Source organism: Triturus cristatus, chromosome 5_2 (assembly GCF_964204655.1).
Source record: "Triturus cristatus chromosome 5_2, aTriCri1.1, whole genome shotgun sequence".
In the NCBI taxonomy this organism is placed as follows: Eukaryota; Metazoa; Chordata; class Amphibia; order Caudata; family Salamandridae; genus Triturus; species Triturus cristatus.
Genome location: NC_140588.1, coordinates 413,434,118 through 413,457,296, shown reverse-complemented (window position 1 = coordinate 413,457,296; position 23,179 = coordinate 413,434,118). Strand labels below are relative to the sequence as shown.

Sequence of the window (23,179 nt, the reverse complement as noted above, 5' to 3'; positions counted from 1 at the left end):
CCTTGAGATCTAGTGTGGCAAGGAAATCGCCTTGTTGTAGTAGTGGGAGCACTTGTTGAAGAGTGATCATATGGAAATGATCTGAGTTTATGTACAGATTTAGGAGTCTGAGGTCGAGTATTGGTCTTAGAGTCTTGTCCTTTTTGGGGATTAGGAAGTACAGTGTGTATACCCCTGTACCCTGATGTTGTAAGGGAACTGGTTCTATTGCGTGTTTTTGAAGCAATGAGAGGACTTCTTGTTTGAGGAGCGTAAGATGGTCTGGTGACATGGAACGCTGCTTGGGTGGTATGTGTGGAGGGGTAGTGGTGAGTTCCAGGCAGTAACCATACTGGATAATTGGTCTTACCCACTTGTCTGTTGTGATGGAGTTCCAGACAGGTAGGAACTGTTTGAGTCTTTCCCCGACTGGAGTGGAATGGTCTGGGGGGAGTGGAGGAAAGTCACTGTTTTGTGGCGGGGGAGGTACGAGTGTTGGTATTGCCTCGACCTCGTCCCTTGTTGTTGTTTCCTCTATATCCTCCTCTAAAATATTCTCTACTAGGGGATGTTTGTGTAGAGGTTTTGAATGTAGAGGAGGGGTCTGCTCCCATATTCTTGGAGGCTCCTCTGTAGAAGGAGCGTTGAAAGGAGCCGCGTGGTTGTGGAGAATGCAATGCTCCCATGGACTTGTTAGTCTCCGTGTCTTTTTTCATTTTTTCTAGTGCAGTGTCAACTGCTGGCCCAAACAGCTGTTTTTGGTTAAAAGGTTGGCTAAGTATGGTACTTTGTACTTCTGGCTTAAAGCCTGAAATGCGTAGCCAGGCATGGCGTCTAAGGAGTACACTTGTGTTTATTGCTCGAGAGGCTGTGTCTGCGGCATTAAGTGCACATTTAATTGACGCATTTGAGATAAGTTTTCCCTCTTGTATAAGGTCATTTGCCTGGGTCTTGTATTGGTCTGGCAGGTGTTGTAGCAGATTCTCCCACTGATCGTAGTGAGCCTTATCGTAGCGTGCTGATAGGGCTTGGGTGTTGGCAATATGCCAATGATTAGCAGCTTGTGCTGCTACCCGTTTGACCGAGGCCTCTAACAGTTTGGATTCTTTGTCAGGGGGTGGTGTATCTCCCGTGGTTTGGGAGTTGGTGTGTTTCCTTGCGTTGGAAACGACCAAACAATCCAGAGGGAGCTGTCCTTTGATGTAATAAGGATCTTCTGGGACGGGTCTATATTTTTTCTCAATTCTTGGGTTAAGCACCCTGGCACAGACGGGGTCTTTAAATACTTCTGTGGCGTGTTTCATCACCCCTTTAAGCATAGGTAAAATTTGTACCGACTTCTGAGACTGTTCAAAAGTGTCTAAGAGGAAGTCTTCCTCTGGTGCATCAGAGTGCATGGTGACGCCATGGTAAAGTGCCGCTCTGTTTACAAGTTGTCCAAACCCCAGGTGGTCATCTGGAGGTGATGGTTTGGAGGGATATGGTGTAGGGTCAGGTATATCTGGTAGAGGGTATGCCCAATCATCCAATGGTGCGGTATCTGGATCCGTGAACGGATCATTAGTATTATAAGGATCACCCCCTCCCCCTAGGTCATCATCATCATCCTGTGGAGGTGGTGTATGTGATGGAGATGGTAGAGGTAAGGATTGTGTAGGCAGAGGGGTTGGGGTAGAAGGTCGTATGAGAGAGGAAGAAGGAATAGGTGATGTTGCTGAGTCCTTCTTTTTTATAGGAACTGGGGCAGGTGTTGTGTCCAGTCTCTGTTTCTTACATGGCACTGCAGTGACATGTCGTCTTTGGATTAATATAGATCCTTTTTTTGTGTTGGATCTGGATGGAAAAGGTCTTGTTCTTCAGGAACAGATTTTGGCGCCGATTTTTTCGGTTCTGATCGAGGTTTTGGTTGATCGGTAGAGTCTTTGGCTTTAGGAGGTGTATTATAGTCCTTAGCCGGTGGTTTTGGTGCCGATGAAGGTTTCGGTGCCGAAGTTGAGTCTTTCGGCTTGGGAACTTTCGGTGCCGGTTTATCTATGGGCCTCGATGTTTTCGGTGCCGAAGGTGTCGGATCCGATTTCGGTGCCGAGAGGTCTTTTGTCTTCGGTGCCGAAGGTACAATGACATGCGGCTTACTCGGGCCCAAGCCACCGGAAGGCTTATGTTTCTTCGGAGACGAGCCCGGAGGCAGGGCTTCTGAAGGGTGTTTTCGGTCTCGACTGAGGCCAGCTGGCGAAGTTTTGACCAATGCCTTTGGTTTTGGAGGGGTTGGGGCGGGGGCAGTGGTACTCACACGTTGCCCCGGAGTAATGGGGTCGTCTGAGTCGTCTGCTTCTGAGATGATTTGAAATTCCTTGGAATCCTCTTCCGGGACATCAGGACCCTCATCGAAGATGCTTACTGGTTCCGGGGCTGATCTGTGTGCCATGATATGGCGTCGAGCTCTTCGATCCCGTATGGTCTTTTTGGATCGAATTGCTGCGCAGGTTGGACAGCTGGCTTCGTCGTGTTCCGGTGATAGGCACAGGTTGCAGACTTTGCGATGGTCACTGTGCGGAAATTTTGCTCCACACTGGGGGCATTTTTTAAACGGCGTCCTTTCCATGAGCCGTAGGCCTCATGGCGTGCATAGGCCCAGCAGCCCGCATCAACGTCCGGAATCGAGCCGATGAATTCGATGTCGAGTGAAGGTGCCTCAATGTAGTTGTAGAAGTTTTTCCTCTTCGAAAAGCTTGTATTTTAGATTTTCAACCGGAGTTGGAAAAGTTACATCCGAACCCAATGGCGGAAAAAAACAATCTGAGGATGGAGTGGATGCCCATGCGCACTGTAGTCCAAGGGAGGAGTCACCTATCTCGTGACCAAAGACTTCTTCCGAAGACAACAACAACCTGCAAGCATCCGAGCCCAACACCAGATGGCGATCTACTATCCTAAGTGTGTGATCTGCAGCTCATATGCCTCGAACATATCTTTTTCAATGTATGACATGATCTCCATTAGGGCGTGTCAAGACGCTGTTGTCTATCAGCCTTGTCTAAGACTAGGGAGAATTTCCCCTGTGTGAAACAGAAAGGCCATCACGCAATCCCGCTCTGGCCTGAGCTGTGCCACATACAGGCAGCGCACATACCCCCCAGACTCACCGAGTGAGATCAATTTATGTTGCTGGAACGATTACAAGTATTTTTGGAGATGAGTCCCCAGGTGGAAGCTCTGATGGTACAAATGCATAGAATGACATTTTTCCATCCATTCCCATACAACCTTTGGGGTTTCGAAAAGAAAGTACAGGACTAGAAAATGATCTTCAATTTAGCTGGGAATAGGAGCATAAATTGTATGTTCATGGTCCTCAGTTTCCGCTTGGCCTCTTCAAATGTTTTTCATGGCTATCGGACAAGCCGAGTGTAGTCAGGAAAGATCATGATTGACTGAGTCATAGAGCAGTTGATGTCGATTGCAAGCAAAATTCTGGACTTCATCTGTCATTGTAATTCAAAATGCAGGCAGTCCCAGGGAAGGGTGTGGGGGCCAGGCGGAGGCTTTTGCAAAAGCACCCAGTGGGCCTTTGATCACAAAACATGAGGACAGTTTACCAGATGGGAATACTGACTGGAGCCATCCTTCTAGAAATTCTTTAGGGGACGCACCTTCACAGTTTTCTGGGAACACCAATATCTTAGATTGTTTCTACTCCGATGCCCCTTTGCATCTTCCACTATGGCATCCATATTAAAAAAAAACTCAGAGTATTTGGACACTGTTTTATGGACGGTCTTACCTGTGCTCTCCATTTCCAATATCTGCTCCTCTGCATCCGTGATTATGTCAATGGACTGCTACAGGTCCTGTCGCTATAAGATTTTGGCTGAATCCACTGCCTCTATTTTAGCCTCCAGTGCTTCCCTAGAGGCACAGATAGCCTACAAGGCAGCGGCCATCTCAGAGGTGACAGATGTTACCAGGTCATTCTACGCTGAGGTTCTACAGTTGCGTTTGACAAATGCACCTGTCCAGTACCACCAGATTAAGCGTATTTGTCCAGTGTGCCCCGCTTGTTTACCGGTGACTGTCTTTAGTCATAACAGTGATGCATTCTGCAGTGGCCAATAAAAGAATCTATGGGCTTCCAGGAATGTGTTGTCCAGAGGCACCTAAGGTCCTCAACTGAACCCTCCAACTTGCCAGACCTAGGCATAGATCCACTAAGACTAGGCAGCACATCCAGTCAGTTGCCAAGTGGAGAGCTCGAAGTTCCACAGGCAGCAGGATCCCAGGAGAGCAACAAGGGGAGAAATTCACCAGACTCCAGGGAGACACTAATGGTGACTAGCAGATCCACCTCTCCCCTCATGATACCAGACTTCCTTCTTTGTCTAAACACCAGATCAGGGTGATTATTAATGCCTGGATCACCTCAACATTAACCACTGTCTCTAAACTAGCTGTCTCAAGCTCCCCTTGTTACAGATGGATCCACAGCTGGATGTTATTAATGTGCTGCGGCCCTCTTCAACAGCCAACAGCATGGAGGGAACCCCACCTCACTGGGCCAGTGGCATTTCAGTATTCCGGGCTCAAAAGAGAGGGGGAGGAAGGGAAAATATACCCAGGCCAGTCAAAGAAGACTCACCTCAATCAGGATGGACTTCCCAATGTTCTAGCAACATCCTTCACCACCACACTAATCAAAGGTTGATCTTTCCTGGAGACCACACCTCCTGCCTGAGGCCATCGCAGGTAACAGGACCTAGTGCTCCCATCTGGGATGAGCCACCTCTGCTACTTCTCCAGATTAGTGTGCACAAGAAGGGGCAAAGTGTCGACAAGGGGCAAAGTGTCGACAAGGGGCAAAGTGTCGACAAGGGGCAAAGTGTCGACAAGGGGCAAAGTGTCGACAAGGGGCAAAGTGTCGACAAGGGGCAAAGTGTCGACAAGGGGCAAAGTGTCGACAAGGGGCAAAGTGTCGTGAAGGGGCAACAGTGTCATGAAGGGGCAAAAGTGTCATGAAGGGGCAAAAGTGTCATGAAGGGGCAAAAGTGTCATGAAGGGGCAAAAGTGTCATGAAGGGGCAAAAGTGTCATGAAGGGGCAAAAGTGTCATGAAGGGGCAAAAGTGTCATGAAGGGGCAAAAGTGTCATGAAGGGGCAAAGGGGCCAAAGCTTCAGGATGGGGCAAAGTTTCATGAACGGACAAAGGGGTCAAAGCGTCATGAAGGGGCAAAGCGTCATGAAGGGGCCCGAGTCAAGAAGGGGCCCCCCCGAGTCAAGAAGGGGCCCCCCCCGAGTCAAGAAGGGGCCCCACCCCCCCCGAGTCAAGAAGGGGCCCCCCGAGCCAAGAAGGGGCCCCACCGAGTCAAGGAGGGGCCCCACCGAGTCAAGGAGGGCCCCCCTCCCCCCGAGTCAAGGAGGGGCCCCACCGAGTCAAGGAGGGCCCCACCGAGTCAAGGAGGGCCCCCTCCCCCCGAGTCAAGGAGGGGCCCCACCGAGTCAAGGAGGGCCCCCCTCCCCCCGAGTCAAAGAGAGGCCCCCCGTCAAGAAGGGGCCCAGCGTCAAGAAGGGGCCCAGCGTCAAGAAGGGGCCCAGCGTCAAGAAGGGGCCCAGCGTCAAGAAGGGGGCCAGCGTCAAGAAGGGGGCCAGCGTCAAGAAGGGGGCCAGCGTCAAGAAGGGGGCCAGCGTCAAGAAGGGGGCCAGCTTCAAGAAGGGGGCCAGCGGAGGAGCCTAGCGCGCAACCAAGATGGCCGCGTAGGTGCGAGGCTCCCGAGGACCTCCGCGACCTCCTGAATTAATCCTGGCGATATCCTGTCCTTGTTGAGGGGACTGTGTCGGTGAACCCGAGCTGAGGCGCCACCCGTTTTTTGGGCTCGAATCGGACCCCGAACACCGGTGGGAGCATCGATTGAAGGTTGCGGCCTTCTCCTCGCCGGCCCCCCGGATTGGAGTAGTGGGGCGATCCGGGGACGAAGTGAATAACAGCGGCGAGCGGGGCTGGGCGACTCGCGTACCCCGCACTTTCACTTTCGCTTTTGCGCCCTCCTTGCCTCAGGCGGGGTCGGGCTGCGGAGCGGGGTGCGGTGGTGTTGTCTTGTCCAGGTGCCCGGCTGACCCGCCGGCGGTGGGTTGACCCGCGGCCCGGTGGTCGCCCCCGCCCCCCCCCCTGACACCCGTGATTTGGTGTGGCGGCCCGTTTGGAGATCTTGGCACGACGGTGGAAGGGCCAGCATGTCCACCAAACAAGATGGCGACCGGGCGAAGATGAAGACAACCCGCCGTGGCACGGCGCACCAGGCCAATAGTATGGATCGCTATACGCTCCAGAAGGGTTCTCCGGAGACATCGCGGTCATCCCTGGTGGGCCCGACGGAGGCGCCTGCCCAACCGGTGGATCTGACCCTCCGGGACGTCATGGGCGCCATCGCAGAGATGAAGGCCTCAGTGGACCAGCGTTTCGATACCTTGGCGCAAAAAATTGACTCGGTCCTGGTGGATGTGGGCCTTGTGAGGGCAGACTTGTCAAAAACGAACGACCGAGTTGACTCCCTGGCCCACACCACAACGAGCCTCACTACGGACGTGGTGGCCCTCCAGAAGGAGGTGCGCCGGCTTGGCCAGGCGAGCGCCCTGATGGACCGGCGACTGGAGGATTCCGAGGGTCGGGCCCGGAGGAACAATGTTCGCATTATTGGTGTGCCGGAGGGCCGAGAGGCGGAGGCGGCAGATCTCTTCGTGGAAGAACTGATCCTGACCCATCTCCAGCCCCGGGGGCTGAGTAAGCTTTTTGCGGTGGAGCGTGCCCACCGGGTCCCTGGGGGCCGCCCTAAGACCGGTGCCCCGCCGCGGCCTATTATTGCCCGGATTTTTAATTTCCGGGACAGAGACGCCATCCTCCAGACCTCCAGGCAACAGGGACCGGTCAGGCTGGACAACATGGATGTGCACTTCTACCCAGACTTTACTCCGGCGGTCCAGAAGCAGCGACAGAGCTTTCTTGGTATTAAACGTCGCCTAAGGGACCTAAACCTCAAGTACTCAATGCTCTTTCCGGCTAAGCTGAGGGTGGAGGTGGATGGCCGTACGCACTTCTTCGACCGGCCCGAGGTGGCTGGGGACTGGTTAGATACTTTGCCTGGAGATCGGGGTGGGGGGGGCGCGGCTGGCGGGGAGGGCCCGCCGGATCAGAATTGAGGGGTGACTGTATAGGCCTTGCTCTGGATATTGTTCCTTTACCATATATTGCTTTCGTATGTTCCCCTCCCATGGAGGTCGGGTGGGGTCTGCTGGGGGCTTCCCTCCTCCTCGGGGGGACTAGTTAGTACTTAGCTATGGGGCGACAGGCACACTGCACTTTGGGGGGGCTGTCTGGGCTCATGCAGGGGTGCAGGGAGGGGGGAGTTCTGTTGGGACCGGGGGGTGGGGGGGGGTGTGTTGTTTGTTAGCACCGCAAGGCAAACCCGCAACTGTTTTGTTGTTTTTAAGATGCTCGGTGGGGGGCGACCGATTGTTTTGACTTATGATGGGGGGTAGGGATTTGATTGTGTTGTCATGGAATGTTAACGGCCTGGGGGATAGGATTAAGCGTGGTGTGGTCCTGCAGTATTTAAAACGTATTTCTCCAGATGTTGTCTTCCTGCAGGAGACACACCTTATAGGTAACACCTTTCATGCAATGAATCGGCGGGGATATCGTTTGGCGGCCCACTCCGGCTTCACTTCGGGATCGCGGGGGGTGGGTATTATGGTCAAGAACTCGCTCCCGTTGGAGATTGACGAGGTGCGCCATGATGAGAGGGGACGTTACACTGTTCTGGTGGGACGAATGGAGGGTAGAGTGTTTATCTTTATATCAGTGTACGTCCCGCCTGGGTTACAAGCCACTACATTTGCGGACCTGGGGCGCCTCCTTCTGGACCTTCCGGGTGGCCTGTTGGTGGTTGGAGGGGACTTTAACGCGGTTGCCTCTGGGTCTATGGATCGCCATCCCCCTAGGGACCTCCCCCGGGCACAGGCGTGGCTGCCCGGCCTTTTAGACACGCTGGGCCTGGTGGATTGCTGGCGCTTAAAGCATCCCGTATTGCAACAGTACACCTTCCACTCGGGGGCCCATGGTAGCCTCTCGCGGCTTGATTACATCCTTGTCCCGGCGGCCCAGGCAGGGAGGGTGGGGGAGGTGCGCCATTTGGCACGGGGTATCTCAGACCACTCCCCATTGTTGTTGCATTTCGATGTCTTCCCGAGGGGGGATGGCAGAGTGGCCCCGATCAATGCATGGTATTTGCGCGACCCCACCATTCGTGCCGACTTGATCAAATCCTTACAGCGCTATTTCGATGAGAATGTGGGGTCGGTCCCGTCTGCCATCTCCCTGTGGGAGGCTTTCAAGGTGGTTCTTAGAGGGGAGGCCCTCTCCTTTATTTCCAATGCCCGGCGGCGCGAGCGGGAGGAGGTGACCCGGGTTGAGGCCGAGATTGCAGAACTGGAGGGTGACCTGGGGAGCGGGGTAACAGACGCCAAGTTGCATGTTTTGCACTTAAAGCAGGCGGCCTATCGGGCCCTCGTCACGGAGGCGGCCAGGGGCCTCAGTAGAGAGCAGCAGGGGCGATTGTATGATGTGGGTGACAAGGCTGGCAAATTGATTGCGTGGTTGGACAAGAGGGAAAGAGCGAGCCGCGTGGTGCCTTTGATTGAGAGCGTGGATGGTGTGTGCGTCACTGAGCCGGAAGCCATTGTCTCCTGCTTCGCGGATTATTTCCGCGAAGTCTACTCCCCGGTTTCTCCCTGCTCGGAGGAAGATTCCCATGCCTTGCTTCGGGACATCGCACTGCCCTCCCTTACGGTGGAGGACAGGGATTCGCTGGATGCCCCGCCCACCTCGGACGAAATTGCCTCGGCTATTCGCTCGGTTGCATCCGGCAAGGCCATGGGCCCCAATGGTATTCCCATTGAGCTATACAAGCTACGCCCGGATGTGTTGGCGCCCCACCTGCGCGCGATGTTCCTTGCGGCCCACTCGCAGGGCTCCCTCCCGCCGGACCAGCGTCTGGCTACAATTGTGGTGATCCATAAGGAGGGGAAGCCCCGTGAGCGGGTCACATCCTATAGGCCGATTTCGCTTCTGAACGCGGAGCCCAAAATCCTCGCCAAGGTGTTGGCCAACCGGTTGGTTGGCGTGGTGGGCGATTTGGTCCACCAAGACCAATCGGGCTTTATACCACACCGCAACACGGCGCTTAATCTGCGGCGCTTACACGGGGTGCTCGCGCGTGTCCCATTTGTGCGGGAGCCGGCCATCTTGGCGTCCTTGGACGCCACCATGGCGTTTGATACGCTCGAATGGCCATATATTTGGGCGATGCTGGCGAAGTTTGGGTTCGGCCCGGGTTTCGTCAGCTGGGTCAAATTGCTATATTCGGGCCCGTTGGCGCAGGTGGTGGTGAATGGGCGAGTATCTGCCCCATTCGCGCTGGGGCGGGGCACGCGACAGGGTTGTCCCCTGTCGCCTCTCCTGTTCGCCCTGGCCATGGAGCCCCTGGCGGAGTGGTTGCGGTGGCACCCTTCTATCCGTGGTCTCCGCTGGACCCCCGAGCATGAGGACCGCGTGTCCCTCTATGCTGACGATATCCTTTTGTATCTCGCCTCCCCGCGCAAGTCACTGATCGTCCTGGTTGATGTTTTGCGCTCCTTCGGTCGCAACTCAGGCCTGGTCATCAACTGGGCGAAATCCTGTGTCTATGTGCTCTCCGGGGAGGCCCCGGTCTTGCCACGGGACTGTCCGATCCAGATTGCCTCCCAGGGTTTCCGCTACCTGGGTATATATATCACTCTTGACCCGGAGGCCCGCTATGAGCGGAACTTGCTGCCCCCCCTCCAGCGTCTGAGGGAGGACGTGGTGCGCTGGCGGCGTCTGCCGCTCTCGCCGCTCGGCCGAGCGGCCTTATTTAAAATGATGTCCCTGCCGCGCTTCCTCTACGCCCTCCAGAATACCATGGACCTGGTCCCGGCACGCTACTTTCGCGAGGTGGAGGGCCTCCAGCGGCGCCTGTTCTGGGACGGGAGGCCGCGTATTGCTCTGGCTAAATTGACGCTCCCGTGGTACGATGGAGGGGTCGCCCTCCCGGACATCAAACGGTATTACTGGGCCTCCCAACTAGCTGCAATTAATCATGGCCTTTACGGGCCCGCCTTGAACCCGGCATTTGAGATGGACAGGACGCTTCTGCCCGGTGGCGATTATAATCGAGCGCTCTACTCTGGCGCGCCCGACTCCCGTTTGACGGGACCGACGCGTGTCATGGTGCGTGTCTGGCACGCGGCTAATGCAGCTATGGGGTGGAAGGACCGTTTGACCCGAGCGTCTCCGCTGTATGCATCTGAGAGGTTGGGCTCCCTGTGGACGTCGAAGGGCTTCGAGAAGTGGGACACGATCGGAATCAGCACGGTGGGAGATCTCTGGACGAGGGGGGGATTCAAAACTTTTGAGACGCTGCAGGCGGAGTTTCAGCTGCAGGGCAGTGAGTACTTTCGGTACCTACAGGTCCGCCATGCGCTGGGCTCCGTCTTCCCGGATGTTGCATCCATTCCGGAGTCTTCCCCCCTGGAGGACAGAGTGCTAGATGGCCATGTCCCGGACAGCACGATCTCCCTCATATACAAAAAATTGATTAACGATAGATCGTGTCTGCTGACTAGTCTCCGCGAGGCTTGGGTTGCCGACGGGCTGGAGCTGGACGACGAGGATTGGATCTCCGCGGTGGCCTCTCCGAAAGAGGTGGCCATCCCGGCTCGCCTTCGTTTCGTCCAGCTCAAGATCCTTCACCGGGTCTACGTGACGGGGCCAAGGCTTTTACGTATGGGTTTTGCCGGTGATGGAATGTGTAAGCGTGGCTGTGGTGCGTTGGCGACTTTCATGCATATACTGTGGGAGTGCCCGAAGGTGGAGCGATTCTGGCGTGGTGTGCATGAGGTTCTACGAATGGTTACGCGTGTCGCGCTGCTGCCTGAAGCGAGGAGATGCTTGCTGAATGTCTGGGAACCAAATGACTACTCGGTCCCGCAGGCGCGGTGGGTGACTCTGGGATACATGATAGCCAAGCGTGATATTGCCCAATTGTGGGGATCCCAGAGGCCCCCTGCGGTGTCGGCCTGGAAAGAGCATATGGATTGGTGTATGTTTCGTGAAAAGGTGGTGTATGTGGCGAGGGGTAAGCCTGGGGCGTGGATGAAACTCTGGGGCCCCTGGAACGCCTACCGCGGGGGTATTTGTGAGCCGCCGCTGCTACCGGCGGCCTCGCCGGCTCCGTCTCCCTAGATGGCGCCCCTCCCTTGGCCGCGGGCGCGCGGTCCCCCAGTCCCTGATCTACTCCCGTCCCCCTCTTCAGAATTTTGCTGCTGGTTTGGATCCCCCACTTATGGAGCACGTGTTGTCACTTTGGATCGAGGGTTGCCTTGCGGTTGTGGTTTGTTTACGTTGTTTTGCTTTAAGAAAATGGAACCGTACTGTGGGCATGGAGCTGTGAGGCCTGCACCATTGATCACTCCTGTCTTCCTACTGTGCACCGCTGAGAAAGTTTTTTGCTGTATGTATGTAATATGCTTTTGATGCTCTAGCGGCCGGCCGTGTGGTTGTAGGCCCATACCTGTAACTTTTATAAACTGCAATAAACGGTTTCAAAAAAAAAAAAAAAAAAAAAAAAAGAAGGGGGCCAGCGTCAAGAAGGGGGCCAGCGTCAAGAAGGGGGCCAGCGTCAAGAAGGGGCCTTATCACCAGTGCCCGACTCCAACACAGCACTCAAATGCAGGACAGGTAGAAAGGATTAGGCAGGATGATTACACGCATGTGGCAGAGCTCAGTTAAACTAGGTCTGACATCTTGGAAAAGTTTGAATACATGAGGTATTTCAAAAAATATGTTCCTTCTTCTGCTGATACTAAACAAGTGCTGGTGAACTCCAAGAAAACCCATCTGAGGAGCCTCAAGTGTTTACTGATCCTCTCTGGTTGGTCTGAAAATTGACGTGAGTGACTGGGCTGTTGTAGCTGCTGACGGGCCTGTACTCAGAGTTGTCGCACCTAATTTCAACCTTGGCATTATTGCTTTTGATAAAATAAAATAAAAAAAAGGGATTAGAGAACATACTTTCTATAATTTATATTTATTTTAGAAATGTACATTTGAAAAACTCTTCTGGGATCCCACTGGGCAAGAGGAAGCATCCCACTAGCTGTTAATAATAATGAAGCTCCTAAGTTGGAGAACTTAATATTTAACAAATAGGTTTTAGAGGCGGAGCCTGCTGAATTTCTGTGGGATATTACTGGGTCTGGTGTCGAAAATTTCTCTAAAGAGTCTTTTTGGCATTAATATCAGATGGAAAAAATCCTCTCTGATGGTCCTGTCAATTTATTTAACCTATTCCAGCATGGATGTCTTGAAAGTCGTTTGTGCCATGACAAACACCCAAAACACACCTGGAAATAAGACCAGTAACAGAAAAATAGAACCTTCCACAATTACTGAAGAATCAAAATTTGTTTCAAAGACGATTTTAGGAACTTTCAGTATCAGGTTTAAGCTTTCTCATAATAGATGATAAAAAGAAATGTTAAGAAGATTGATTTCTCGACAAAAAGAAATAGTAAAAACTTGAAGGGTTTCCCGGATTCTTATCAATGTCATCAGTGTCTATAGCTACCCATAGGCTATTTCACACGGTCTTGAAAACTATATCAAATTCAATCATAAGTAGGGCTCCCGGTTTTCAGTTTTTACGGATTTATAAATATAAATACAGACGGAAAACTACATTTCCTTTGTCTGTATTTATATTTAGAAATGGCAAAATACTAGCAAATTTTGCCGGGCTTCAGTGCACAAGACATTGTACATCACGTGTGATGCCAGACACAGGGAATGCGTGCAATGCTGCAATGCCGGTCTTTAACAGAATCATCCCGGAGCGTGCTGTGAAGGAAAGTTTGAGGGCAGTGGAGATGCAGGGGCTTTAAGAAGGGGTGAAAAAAACAACAAAGCCTTGTTAACAAGTGAATGGTCTTTTTAAAGACCTGTGAAGTACTCGGTGTGCCTGGCAGCTCAAACACTGTCTGTGTGTGTGTGCCCTGGAAGCTGTCTCAGCCCGGGCTGACACACAACAAGGGGGAGGCGGGGGGGGGGGGCTATGAGTTATCTAGTACATGCCCGTAATGGCTGTCTTGTCACCTTAAGTTCCGACGTGGATGAGGGAGCATTTTGTTAACCTGTATTAGGGCCCAAGGTACCGCTGCTATACCACTGGCTGTGTGATATTGCGCCAATTGTTTAATAGTCATGTCCTTGCTTTCATTGTGATTTAACTAGGCAGTGCAACTTTATTATCCCCTCAGAACAGATTCCAGATTTTGAATCATATCAATTATCTCGGACTTCAGTTGCATATTATTACTTTCAGCGTCTCACAGCTTTTGAATACTTTCAGGGCTATTTTTAAGAAAATAGCTACCATTAAGTGAGTTGCAGTGAAGATGCAGGAGCACTAAGAGGGGGTGAAAAAAACAACAAAGCCTTGTTAACAAGTGAATGGTCTTTTTAAAGACCTGTGAAGTACTATGATGCGGCTGCAAGAAGACAGACGCCAGCCCGGGATGCTGTCTCAGCCCGGGTTGAAACACGGGCGGGGGGGTGGGGGGGTGTTGGAGCCCTTTGAGCCAAATGGATGTTGCGCACCTGGTGGGAGAGGTGGCCCCACTGTGCAATCCGGGAACCTGTACAATCCATGCTAATGAGGTCTGATCACTTGGAAACTAGTCGGCGCAATGTGAGTGTTTGGCATGGATGTTTTGACTGGTTTGTGAAACAATGCAGGGGAGACAGCTACCTACAGATCTGTACATTCATCCTTACAGTTCGACCAAATAGAACACTAATCCCCTCCAGCAGAGCCCTAGCCAAGCAATTGATGGAAATTCCTCAAAATGGATTCCCTCATCCATGCAAGCAGCTATTGCCCTCCGAGGTCTCTCCTCTCGTACATTGACAGTGCCCTCACATAGCAACCGAGCGCATGTGTGCATTGTCAATAAAGAAATATGGATAAATACAGATGGAAATGGCACAAAAATAAATACCATAAAACCGTGAGCCCTAATCATAAAACATCAAAAGTATACCTAGGCTGGGAACCTAAAACAGAAACAAGTTTCAAAATAGGAATTATCTCTGGAGAAGAAATCTGTCAGAAGACAGGACAACTTTGGAATATGGAACTAAAATCTCACCAATGTAATTATTGTCCTTCTGTTGTGAAAGAGTTTGCAACATGGCAATGGCCCTGGCCATAAAAGAAATCAAGAAACCCTAAATACTTTATGATCAAGCCTCTCCTGCTAGAGAGTAACTCCATTAAGGATCCCATGCTAGTGAACAGAACTAGGTTATCTACAATAACCAAATACTGTAACTTGCAGAAATATTTCCTTCTGATTTTCTCTGAAGGTAGCTAGACATACCAAAGAGCAATATACATCCAACATACCTGCAAAATCTTTCACATTCACGTTGGCCCCCAGTCTAATCAGTTCTTTAACTTGAGCAACATCTCCTCGTATCGCCGCCATATGCAGAGGGGTCTCTCCTCGTTCATTTCTTTTATTAACTTTGTCTTTTTGTCGTGTAGAGGAGCTTGGGGTTTTCTTCTGTGGTGGTGTGGTTTGTAATGGGTGGTTTGGAGTGGAATCTGTAATAGTAACATGCAAGTTCAATAGAAAGCTGGTTTATTTAGATTGGGCGAATTTTTCTGTCCTTTAAATATGTTGATAGCATAGGTGTGCAAACTTTGAACTAACAATATGCAACAGTGAAGCATAAAAATCAAGTAATGAACATGACTACAATAAAACAGAATAAACTAAATATCTGAGAGCAGCCATAGTATTTGCAATATGGTCACTGTAACTAGGAAAATTTGTATATTTCCTAATAAAATGTCTGTTTTTAACAAAGGCTTGTATTTTTAATGATCAACAGTGGGTTACAGAATTATCTAGGGATGTGGGTAATACCAATGAGAAGAGCATGTTTTGTGCCTAGCATTCAAAGTGTTAATAATCTGAAAAGAAGCACAATGATGACACAGCTGTCCACAGCACCCAAACTTCTACAAGCAATAATTTACTAACCAACTTTGAGCAAATGTTACATTGTAGCTCAAATGATTGATATTAAGTGGAATTATGAACTGAAGATGCCCTTGTAAACACTGCATGGACAGAAATAACTTCTAGATGGCGAAGTCCCAAAGTGCAATTGAATCTGTTGATGACTGCTTGTCGGTCTGACCCTTTTTATGGCCTTCATACAATCTAAACAGAACTTGAAAACTCTCCTGACATCAAAGATGTGTCGGAACCACAACATTTGGGAGGATATATTTCTCACTAAGGTGAAACGCAGGTGAGAATATAGGTAAGAAAATGGAGGATGAATCGCAAAGATAATGCCACAAAGAAACAATGAATAATCTCACCACAGGATAGCGATTGCAGCTCACTTTCTACATACTATTTTACCATTTCCTAAAAATATATGTTCAACTCTTTATTCATCATTTTTTAAATATTAGGTCAGCAAACCATTTGATGCTAGGGTCTTCCCTGGTTTCAGCTTCTCCAGAGCCTTTCTTAACTCCTATTCCATAGGGTCTGCCTCAGCACTTTCAATGGGATATCTCTCATGAACTCAGTAAAGTCAGCTGGCTTCCAGTAGTAAGATAAGGTCTTAGCTACCATGGTACCCTCTACCACTAATTTTCTTCAATCTCTCATGAGCGCTGCTTGTTTGGACATTTCGGTGTCAACACTCAAACAGTGTTGGAGTCCCATTTTGGCCACACATTTAGATATTTTATGCTGGATGTCAAACAAGTTGTTCGCCTTCTCTCTTTTCTTCTTTTGAGGTAGGCAGTCAAATTTACTCTAATCAAGAGTTTAAAAGCCTGTCACAAAATTACTTGTGATTTATCTGGTCCTGTGCTTGTACAAAAGTATTTGGCAGTTTTATCAATCAAGAAAAACCTTCACAGCAGATTTAAAGTTTATTTCCAAGATAAATTCTTACAGAAATTTAAAATAAATGATACAGATTGAACCAATAAAAACAATTCCAGCCACCATACTTTGGCTCTATACATAAACCCAAAAATGTACCCTTAATTTAAAAGGAAGCATGTTAAACTCCCTTTCTCTTAAAAATAAAATCAATTGTGCACATCCAGCACCTAGAGCTTGCAAAGCTCATCCAAGTTTTTAGACCCTAGCACTGCATAATAATAATTTCCAATATGTGTTAATTTGTTCTTAAAGGGCTATGCCAATGACTATACCTTTTATTTGGAATAAAGTGACTCATACTTTGTATCTGAATGATACTTAGTCACCGCTGGCCATAATGCAAATGTTCCCTGATCTCCTACAGTGCTTTGTGCAGCTCCTGTCTCACAAAAGTAGTCCAGATGGGGAAATATTTCCCTGTGCCCTAAACACATTTATTAATACCAGGAAGTCTGTAAAACTCTTAATACTGCTTTCATACAGCCTATGTCCAACCTCCCCTTTGGATCCAGGTTAATGACAGAGCTCAAGATTGTAAGTCTAGGTGGGTGTAATTAGTGTGTGTCTTAATTGGTCAACATGGTTTCCAGTCAAATGAAGAATGAGCAAGTATGCCTATAAGGTTTCAGGTTTCTTCATTAATGTTTCTTGAAGCCTCCACATATCTGCCATGTGTGTCTTGTCAGGTTTTCCACTGTGAACTGAAAAGTGTTTTTGGAACACATGATCGCTACTCCCCTTAAGCCTAAAGAAACTGCTTGATATACAACCCACACACATCTTCGGTGCCACAGAAATAGAATGTTTGTGGCCATTTCCAGCACAATGAGGTTGCGGGAATGCCTTTTAATGTACTGCATCACTGCCCCACTTGATTCTTCCATCCAGACCATTAACATTTCCAGACAGCATAATTATTCACTCGCGTCTCAAGAGATTAAAAATCAATTAAAGCTTAGATTATGTCCAATGTCTGTTGTTCTTACTGTGTAGCTTCATTATTCCCAAGGTAGGTTTGTTATTGTACCTCAATCTCTCATTTCTTGTGTTTAAGTTACCTTTACCTCATCCTGCTCCTTATGTGCTGTCGCGGTCTGGTGCCTGCTGTTGAGCCAACTGCCGCTTCTGGGGTCTTGACAAACTACTTACACACTGAATATCATTGACATTCGCAGAATATATCCACATGTTTTACAAATTCAGAAAAAACACCAACCTTTTCGATGATTCTATTTGGAGTTTTTTCTGCTGCTTGAAGCATTTAGTCTCTGCTCTTACATTTGGGGTTTTCGTTGATAGAGATCTCAGCAGAGAAAGTAGAAGGTGATTGGAAAATATGGCAAGGAAAACGACATAGGCCCGCTCCATTCACCATGGAAGCAGTTTGAAAGACCTTACCTCTCGTCAACAAACCTCCATCATTTTTCTAAGAATACCTAGGAGTTCATTCCCTCTGCCCTCTCCGACATTCCAATAATTCTAATGCTGCTCTTCAGTGTAAGGCTCTTTGTATCCTTGCCGCTCTTCTCAAGGTAGTGTGGCCTCCCAGCTTACAGTTTGCTTTACATTTCCTAAAGTACATCTAGCTCAGTACTCCTTCGTATGTCACCTAATCCACAGCATTCTGCCGATATTTCCATGCAATGACACATTCACTTTGCTTCCAGAAAGGTCCATTAGCCATTGATCAATTTTAAAATAATGTCTTTAAAGGTGCTCTTACTGGTTGCTCTCTGGAAGGCTGCCACCAAGGGTGGTGGTGGTGGTGTGGAGGGGGGGGGGTGGTTACGAGGGACTATCTGTGCCTCCCAGGGCTCCACTTCACCTTCCTGCTCTTGCAGTGCTCCTCTTTATATGCCGTCTGAAAGTGCTTCCGACGGGGCAAGGGTATGTTGGGTGCTGCTGACCAATCAGTTAGTTTTCGGCCCATACTTACACAAGTCAGTGTGACTGCGATAAGTCCACAACACACCAGGCTTCTTATTGTGATTCCTGTGCACATAGCTTCTTACTTGGCCAAAGGTTTGCAGTTCCACTGAAGGTGGCAATACTTCATCAGTCTCCTAATGCTCTTTGTTTCAATCACCTTTAGCTCTGGATCGCTCTGGCCAAGAAACAGACAGCACAGGCAAACCTCTTTCTTGCACCTAAGCACTGCCATCCAAATATTTGGAGGCCAGACTAATGTCTCCACTAATGACTATTCGAAATCACTTCTGCCCAAAATGAAAATGAGAACCAGTTTGCTATCACCAAACATGATACTTTTTAGTTACATATTTAGAGTAAATAGAGGCAAGATCAATAGGGACTAGCGTCCTCTCCAGTACTCACACCCCATTGTGCAACTCTTTATGGTAAACACTGTACAAGCAATATAGTTGTTGGTGGGTAGAATTTGTGACTCATGTCCATGCATGCCTGTGTGCCTGAGGTGAGGGTAGGAAAGTAGTAGGTCTGGGTGGAGTACATGAGATAGGTTAACTATTTATTATTGTAAAGCAAAGTGATAAAAATCTTCAAAGAAAATCTCAGTAGGAATTTTCTTTTACTTTTTATTTTTGTTCCTGGAACATTTTTAAGCCTCTGTTTAAGAGGGATTGATGACATGCAGCACTCTTTTCAGTCAAAATGGCAGAATGGTTACTCATGGATAAGATGGTTAAAGATGACTGAGTAAACGGTCGGGGAAGCTCTGAAGCTGAATTAACTTCTTTGTAGATATAATCAAATTGTTTGATATACAGTGGAGAAGTGTGGCTCAATGGTTAGAGCGGCAGACCTCGATGCAGAGCACTGGTCCGGGACCAGGGTTCGATTCCCGCCGCGGCAGGGTCTCGGGCTATATATTCCTCGGACCAGATATTCTCGCCTCAGTGCCTACTCTAATCATGGGTCCCACGCTGCAACTCTGGGCAATAGCTTGCTTAATCTCCACAACGGCCCCAACAGCGCTGGGATGCCTGGCTTCACCATGGGGGTGCCCAGGAGTGGACACTTCACACGGAAAGCCAGGAAGGGTTCCTTCAGCGGTATGAGTACAGCGCTGAGATACCCATAGAGGTGATCGGCGCTATATAAATACCTATACATTTACATTTTACACTATGAAAGAATCACTGATTATGTGTCTTACTTCCCAACTGTGAGCATTAAAACACCAAGGCGTCTCTTCAACGAACTATTAGTAAGGTCAATTAGATTCGAATTCTAGAGATAAGCTGTACATGCCCATGTACAAAGTCCTAAATAATTCAAACATGAATATTATACTACTTGCATAGGTCAAAATTTAGGTATATTAGGGCAAAAACAAGATAACTGAAAAACATAAAACACTGCAACAACAAATGTGAATTTGTGGACGAGACAAGAAGCACAGCAAAGATGGATGTTGTCACCTGGACTGTTGTCTCTTGCCGTCATCTGCATGAGAAGGGCCATCTGCTTGCGTTCAGACAAAGGGTAACCAAACAAAATACTAACTGGTGTAGACTTCTTGCTTCCAGTTTCTTTTTTCATTTTTTTCTTCTCTGGACCTTCTTTGTCTAAAAATGTAAAGGTTTTATGAGATAATCAAAGAAATACACCAATAGACATTAATGTACAGTATCATGAGAACAATTCTGATAATATGATGGATGTGAACAACTGCACTTCTGAAAAGAACATTAATTATTTTCAGACAGTGAAGTAATTCCTAGTAACTTGAAAGTGATTTACTCTTTATCTAACTTCACAACACACTCTTCAGTACAAAGCTTTAACAGCTTTGAATCACTTCTGTGCCCAACAAGCAAACAGGTTTAATTAGACAACATTAAAGTGAACCTTTAAGGTGTCAACTGAGATGCAAAATGACACGCATTGCCAATTTCTTTTGAATATTTATTACTGTCGAGACAAATATTGATTGATTTCCATCTTGTCTGAGATCAATTATATTTACAATTATGAAAGATTACAATTAAAAGAATACGTTTAAAGTTTAAAAGGCCTAACGGTCACAGTGCAAACAAATAGTACATTGGTAAAAACAATTTAAAAAACTTAAATTATAACAGACACAATCTTTAGAGGGTGACTTTGCCAAATGAACCAATTCATCAATTTTGGATATTTAAGATGCAAAGGTTTTAAAAGTTGATTTCTAGCTTCTTTCACCATCGCACTAAAACAAACAGAAATAACATGCAAAATATCTTGAGTCCCACCATTGCAGAGATCACACATTAGGGTCTTATTTCCTTTATCGGACCAGTGTATTTAAAAATCATTTAGGGGTAAAATGCTTAATCTTAACACATGTAAAAATCGTCTAACATGTTCCAGAGATAGCTTTAAAAATCATTGATTGTGTTGAAAAGATATATGGTCAGAGTAAGCCGTATATATTTCTAAGGATGAACAGTGAGTAATGTCACGAGTGCAGCTTATTCTGGCAGCAGGATAAGTTGTGCAGGTGTCCACATCTGTATGTGATCGATGGTGCACTAATTGTGCTAGCGAAACCTTGAGATTATTATTGAAGGTATAGTTTTAAACTTCTCAATTAAAGGTTTCTTGCCTTAGGAAGTCTGTAGGATGCCTTCAGGTGCGTGTAGTAAGTTGCATGCCCATAAATACGTTTGCCAGAGATGTAGAATATACACTAGAAAGGGTAAGTTCCAAACGTAATGCTTGAACAGGAATTGCTTGACTTAAAGACATGATCTTTCGGAGGAGCATCCCTTCAAATACATTTAAAACGGACCATTTACCTGTGGGGATATATTTGAGGATACAAGATAAAATATATAAATATATAATAAATATATATATATATATAAATATCCAAAATGGCTATGAAATGTCGCCTACCAGAAGAGCTATAACATTATTTTAAGGCACCTGTATAAGCTAATGCCTTGGTACCTATGTACGAAAAATGTGACTTATTTTCAAGAGACTGGGAGAAGATCCATCCTAGGTATCTATATGTTTTTACTATGTCCAGGGGAGTTATTACTGATTTCTTGGGGACCATATGCCACCTAGTACAGAGTAAGTGTACAAAGATCATAGGTGGAGCGGTCCTCCTGGATAATGTAGATCATACGATAGATCGCTCAGACTGGTACATTCACAGCTCAAACTAGCTGCATTCCAGCACCCTTTCTATCATGGTCATTTTTCAGACAGCCTTTGACTAACAAATGGTCTTACACCCCCTACAAAGGATGTCCAGGGGAGGAAAAAGATGAATCCCCATTATCAGTACAATGTGATCAGAGTAACGCTTTTGGAGTTCAGCTACTGCAGTCAGCCTTTCTTTAAAGCGACAGACTAAGTATGCCTGACGGGACAAGATGGTTTTCGGTCCTGCTTTTGCTGCACAGTGTACTCAATCTCCTTCATGGTTCTAGAATTCTTTTCTTGTACAGAACTGAGGTGATGACAATTTCAGATCACAAGTTGTGGTTCTGTTTGTCGTAATGGAACTACAATTTTTAAGGTCTACTTTCTCTATGCCGGAAGGGATGTGCAGAGCATTTTTATGAATATTTTTCCAGTGACAGTTAGACATGTGTTATGTCCTCTCTTCTCTTACTGACCAAGAGTAATGCTTCAAGCTCGGAGAGATAACCACTTCTGGGGATGATGGTAATCGCTGTGGCTACAGAGTTCTGTAGTACAATTAGTGTTTTTCCTTGAACCATGTAACATCACAATGCAGCTATTTGGTTAATATCCTTGAAAGGGTTTGTAAATAGTAGCCTCAGGACTGTTCAAAGGAATGATTAAATCATTTTGACAGCTTGATAAAGTGGTTTTAAGGACCTACCACTGCACTGACCTATATAGTCATAGAAATAGTAAGGTTAAAAAAAGACTTCAAACACTTGGGTTGTGAAAGACATGTATTCTACTGCATGATAAGATTATCTACCACGGCTTCAGGCACTTCATCAATTATTGCAGTCCAAAGGGTAGGATGTTAAATCACCAGTGCCCTTTAAAGTATTCTTTTTATGGAGACGAGGAAGTAAGTTTCCGTTAAGTCCAATGACAACACCCAGTTTCTACACTGCAGGTAGGATAGGAGCTACCCTCTGCTAATGCTTCCATCTTGAACTACTGCTTTTAGAACAATTTGCTGATGAAGAGAAAGTTTATGGTGAGGAAGATGCTTTTGTCTTTCCTCTGCAGCAAGATCTTGAAGTAGGTCATCTGATGTATTTTTTTAATTTGTGGGCCAACACAATCACACCTTTGTATGGGAACACCTGAACCATTGACAAAGCTGTTCGCTGATCCCTCTTAGCCTTGGATATATTCAAATAACTACAGCATTAGACCAGTTGCTAAAATGCCCATTACTCACTTGTCTGAAGTGACTGTGTCTGACAAGGAGGCTTTTAGGGAAATGCTCCCCGTTTGGTAGACCAGAACCATCTTGTAGCCCTGGACTAATCATGCTAGCTTCTATTCGGACCCAATGCTCAGTGATCTAGCTCTCCGAGGGTGCTGAAATCCCTCGGCCCTTTTGTGGGTACTGGTGCTGATAGTCATATAGGGTGGGATAGAGATAGACACTGCAGGAACTCTGGAGGGGAAAACTGGAGGGGAAACTTCAAGGAGTGAATCTGCTACTAGGAACTCAAAAGGGAGAAATTTGCCTTATTAACAGCCTTCCATTTAGAGTCTCCTACACCCTCAGTGTCTTCACTGTGCCAGAGTCAACCTCGATAGACTGCAGCACTTTGCTGATCTCTATTGTCAGAGAGATCTTCAGCCACGAAGCACAGTTCTAGTGCGCTGGTCTACATTCTGGTCTGACCTGCTCATTACAGCCAAACGTGGAATCAAATGGCTGTCTACATGGGCACTGAGGGTAGACAAACTGGACTCTAGGAACATTGCTGTGTGGCTGCTGCGAGCACAGAGCACTGACCATTGGGGCAGAGTCCAGGGTTTCATATTTCCAGCACCAATGCCAGGTTCTTAAAGAGCATTTCCACTTTCATCCTACTGAGAAGCTGGATCCTTGAAGTGGCTTTCGTCACACAAATCATAGTCAAGCAGAAGAGACTGAGTATTTCTCATACTTGTGCCCCCTAAAA

General features: G+C 47.8%; 1 protein-coding gene across 2 annotated transcripts in view; it reads right to left on the bottom strand.

Annotated features, from left to right (window-relative positions):
• The window catches only part of ANKRD12 (ankyrin repeat domain 12), a 436,051-nt gene that overhangs the window by 203,690 nt on the left and 209,182 nt on the right, over nucleotides 1-23,179 (bottom strand). For both annotated transcript variants that reach the window (XM_085607326.1, XM_085607327.1), the window contains 2 exons: nucleotides 19,478-19,624; nucleotides 14,504-14,704 (listed from right to left, as the gene is read on the bottom strand). In XM_085607326.1, coding sequence (XP_085463452.1) covers nucleotides 14,504-14,704; nucleotides 19,478-19,624 — 348 coding nt within the window. The remainder of the gene's footprint in view (nucleotides 1-14,503; nucleotides 14,705-19,477; nucleotides 19,625-23,179) is intronic.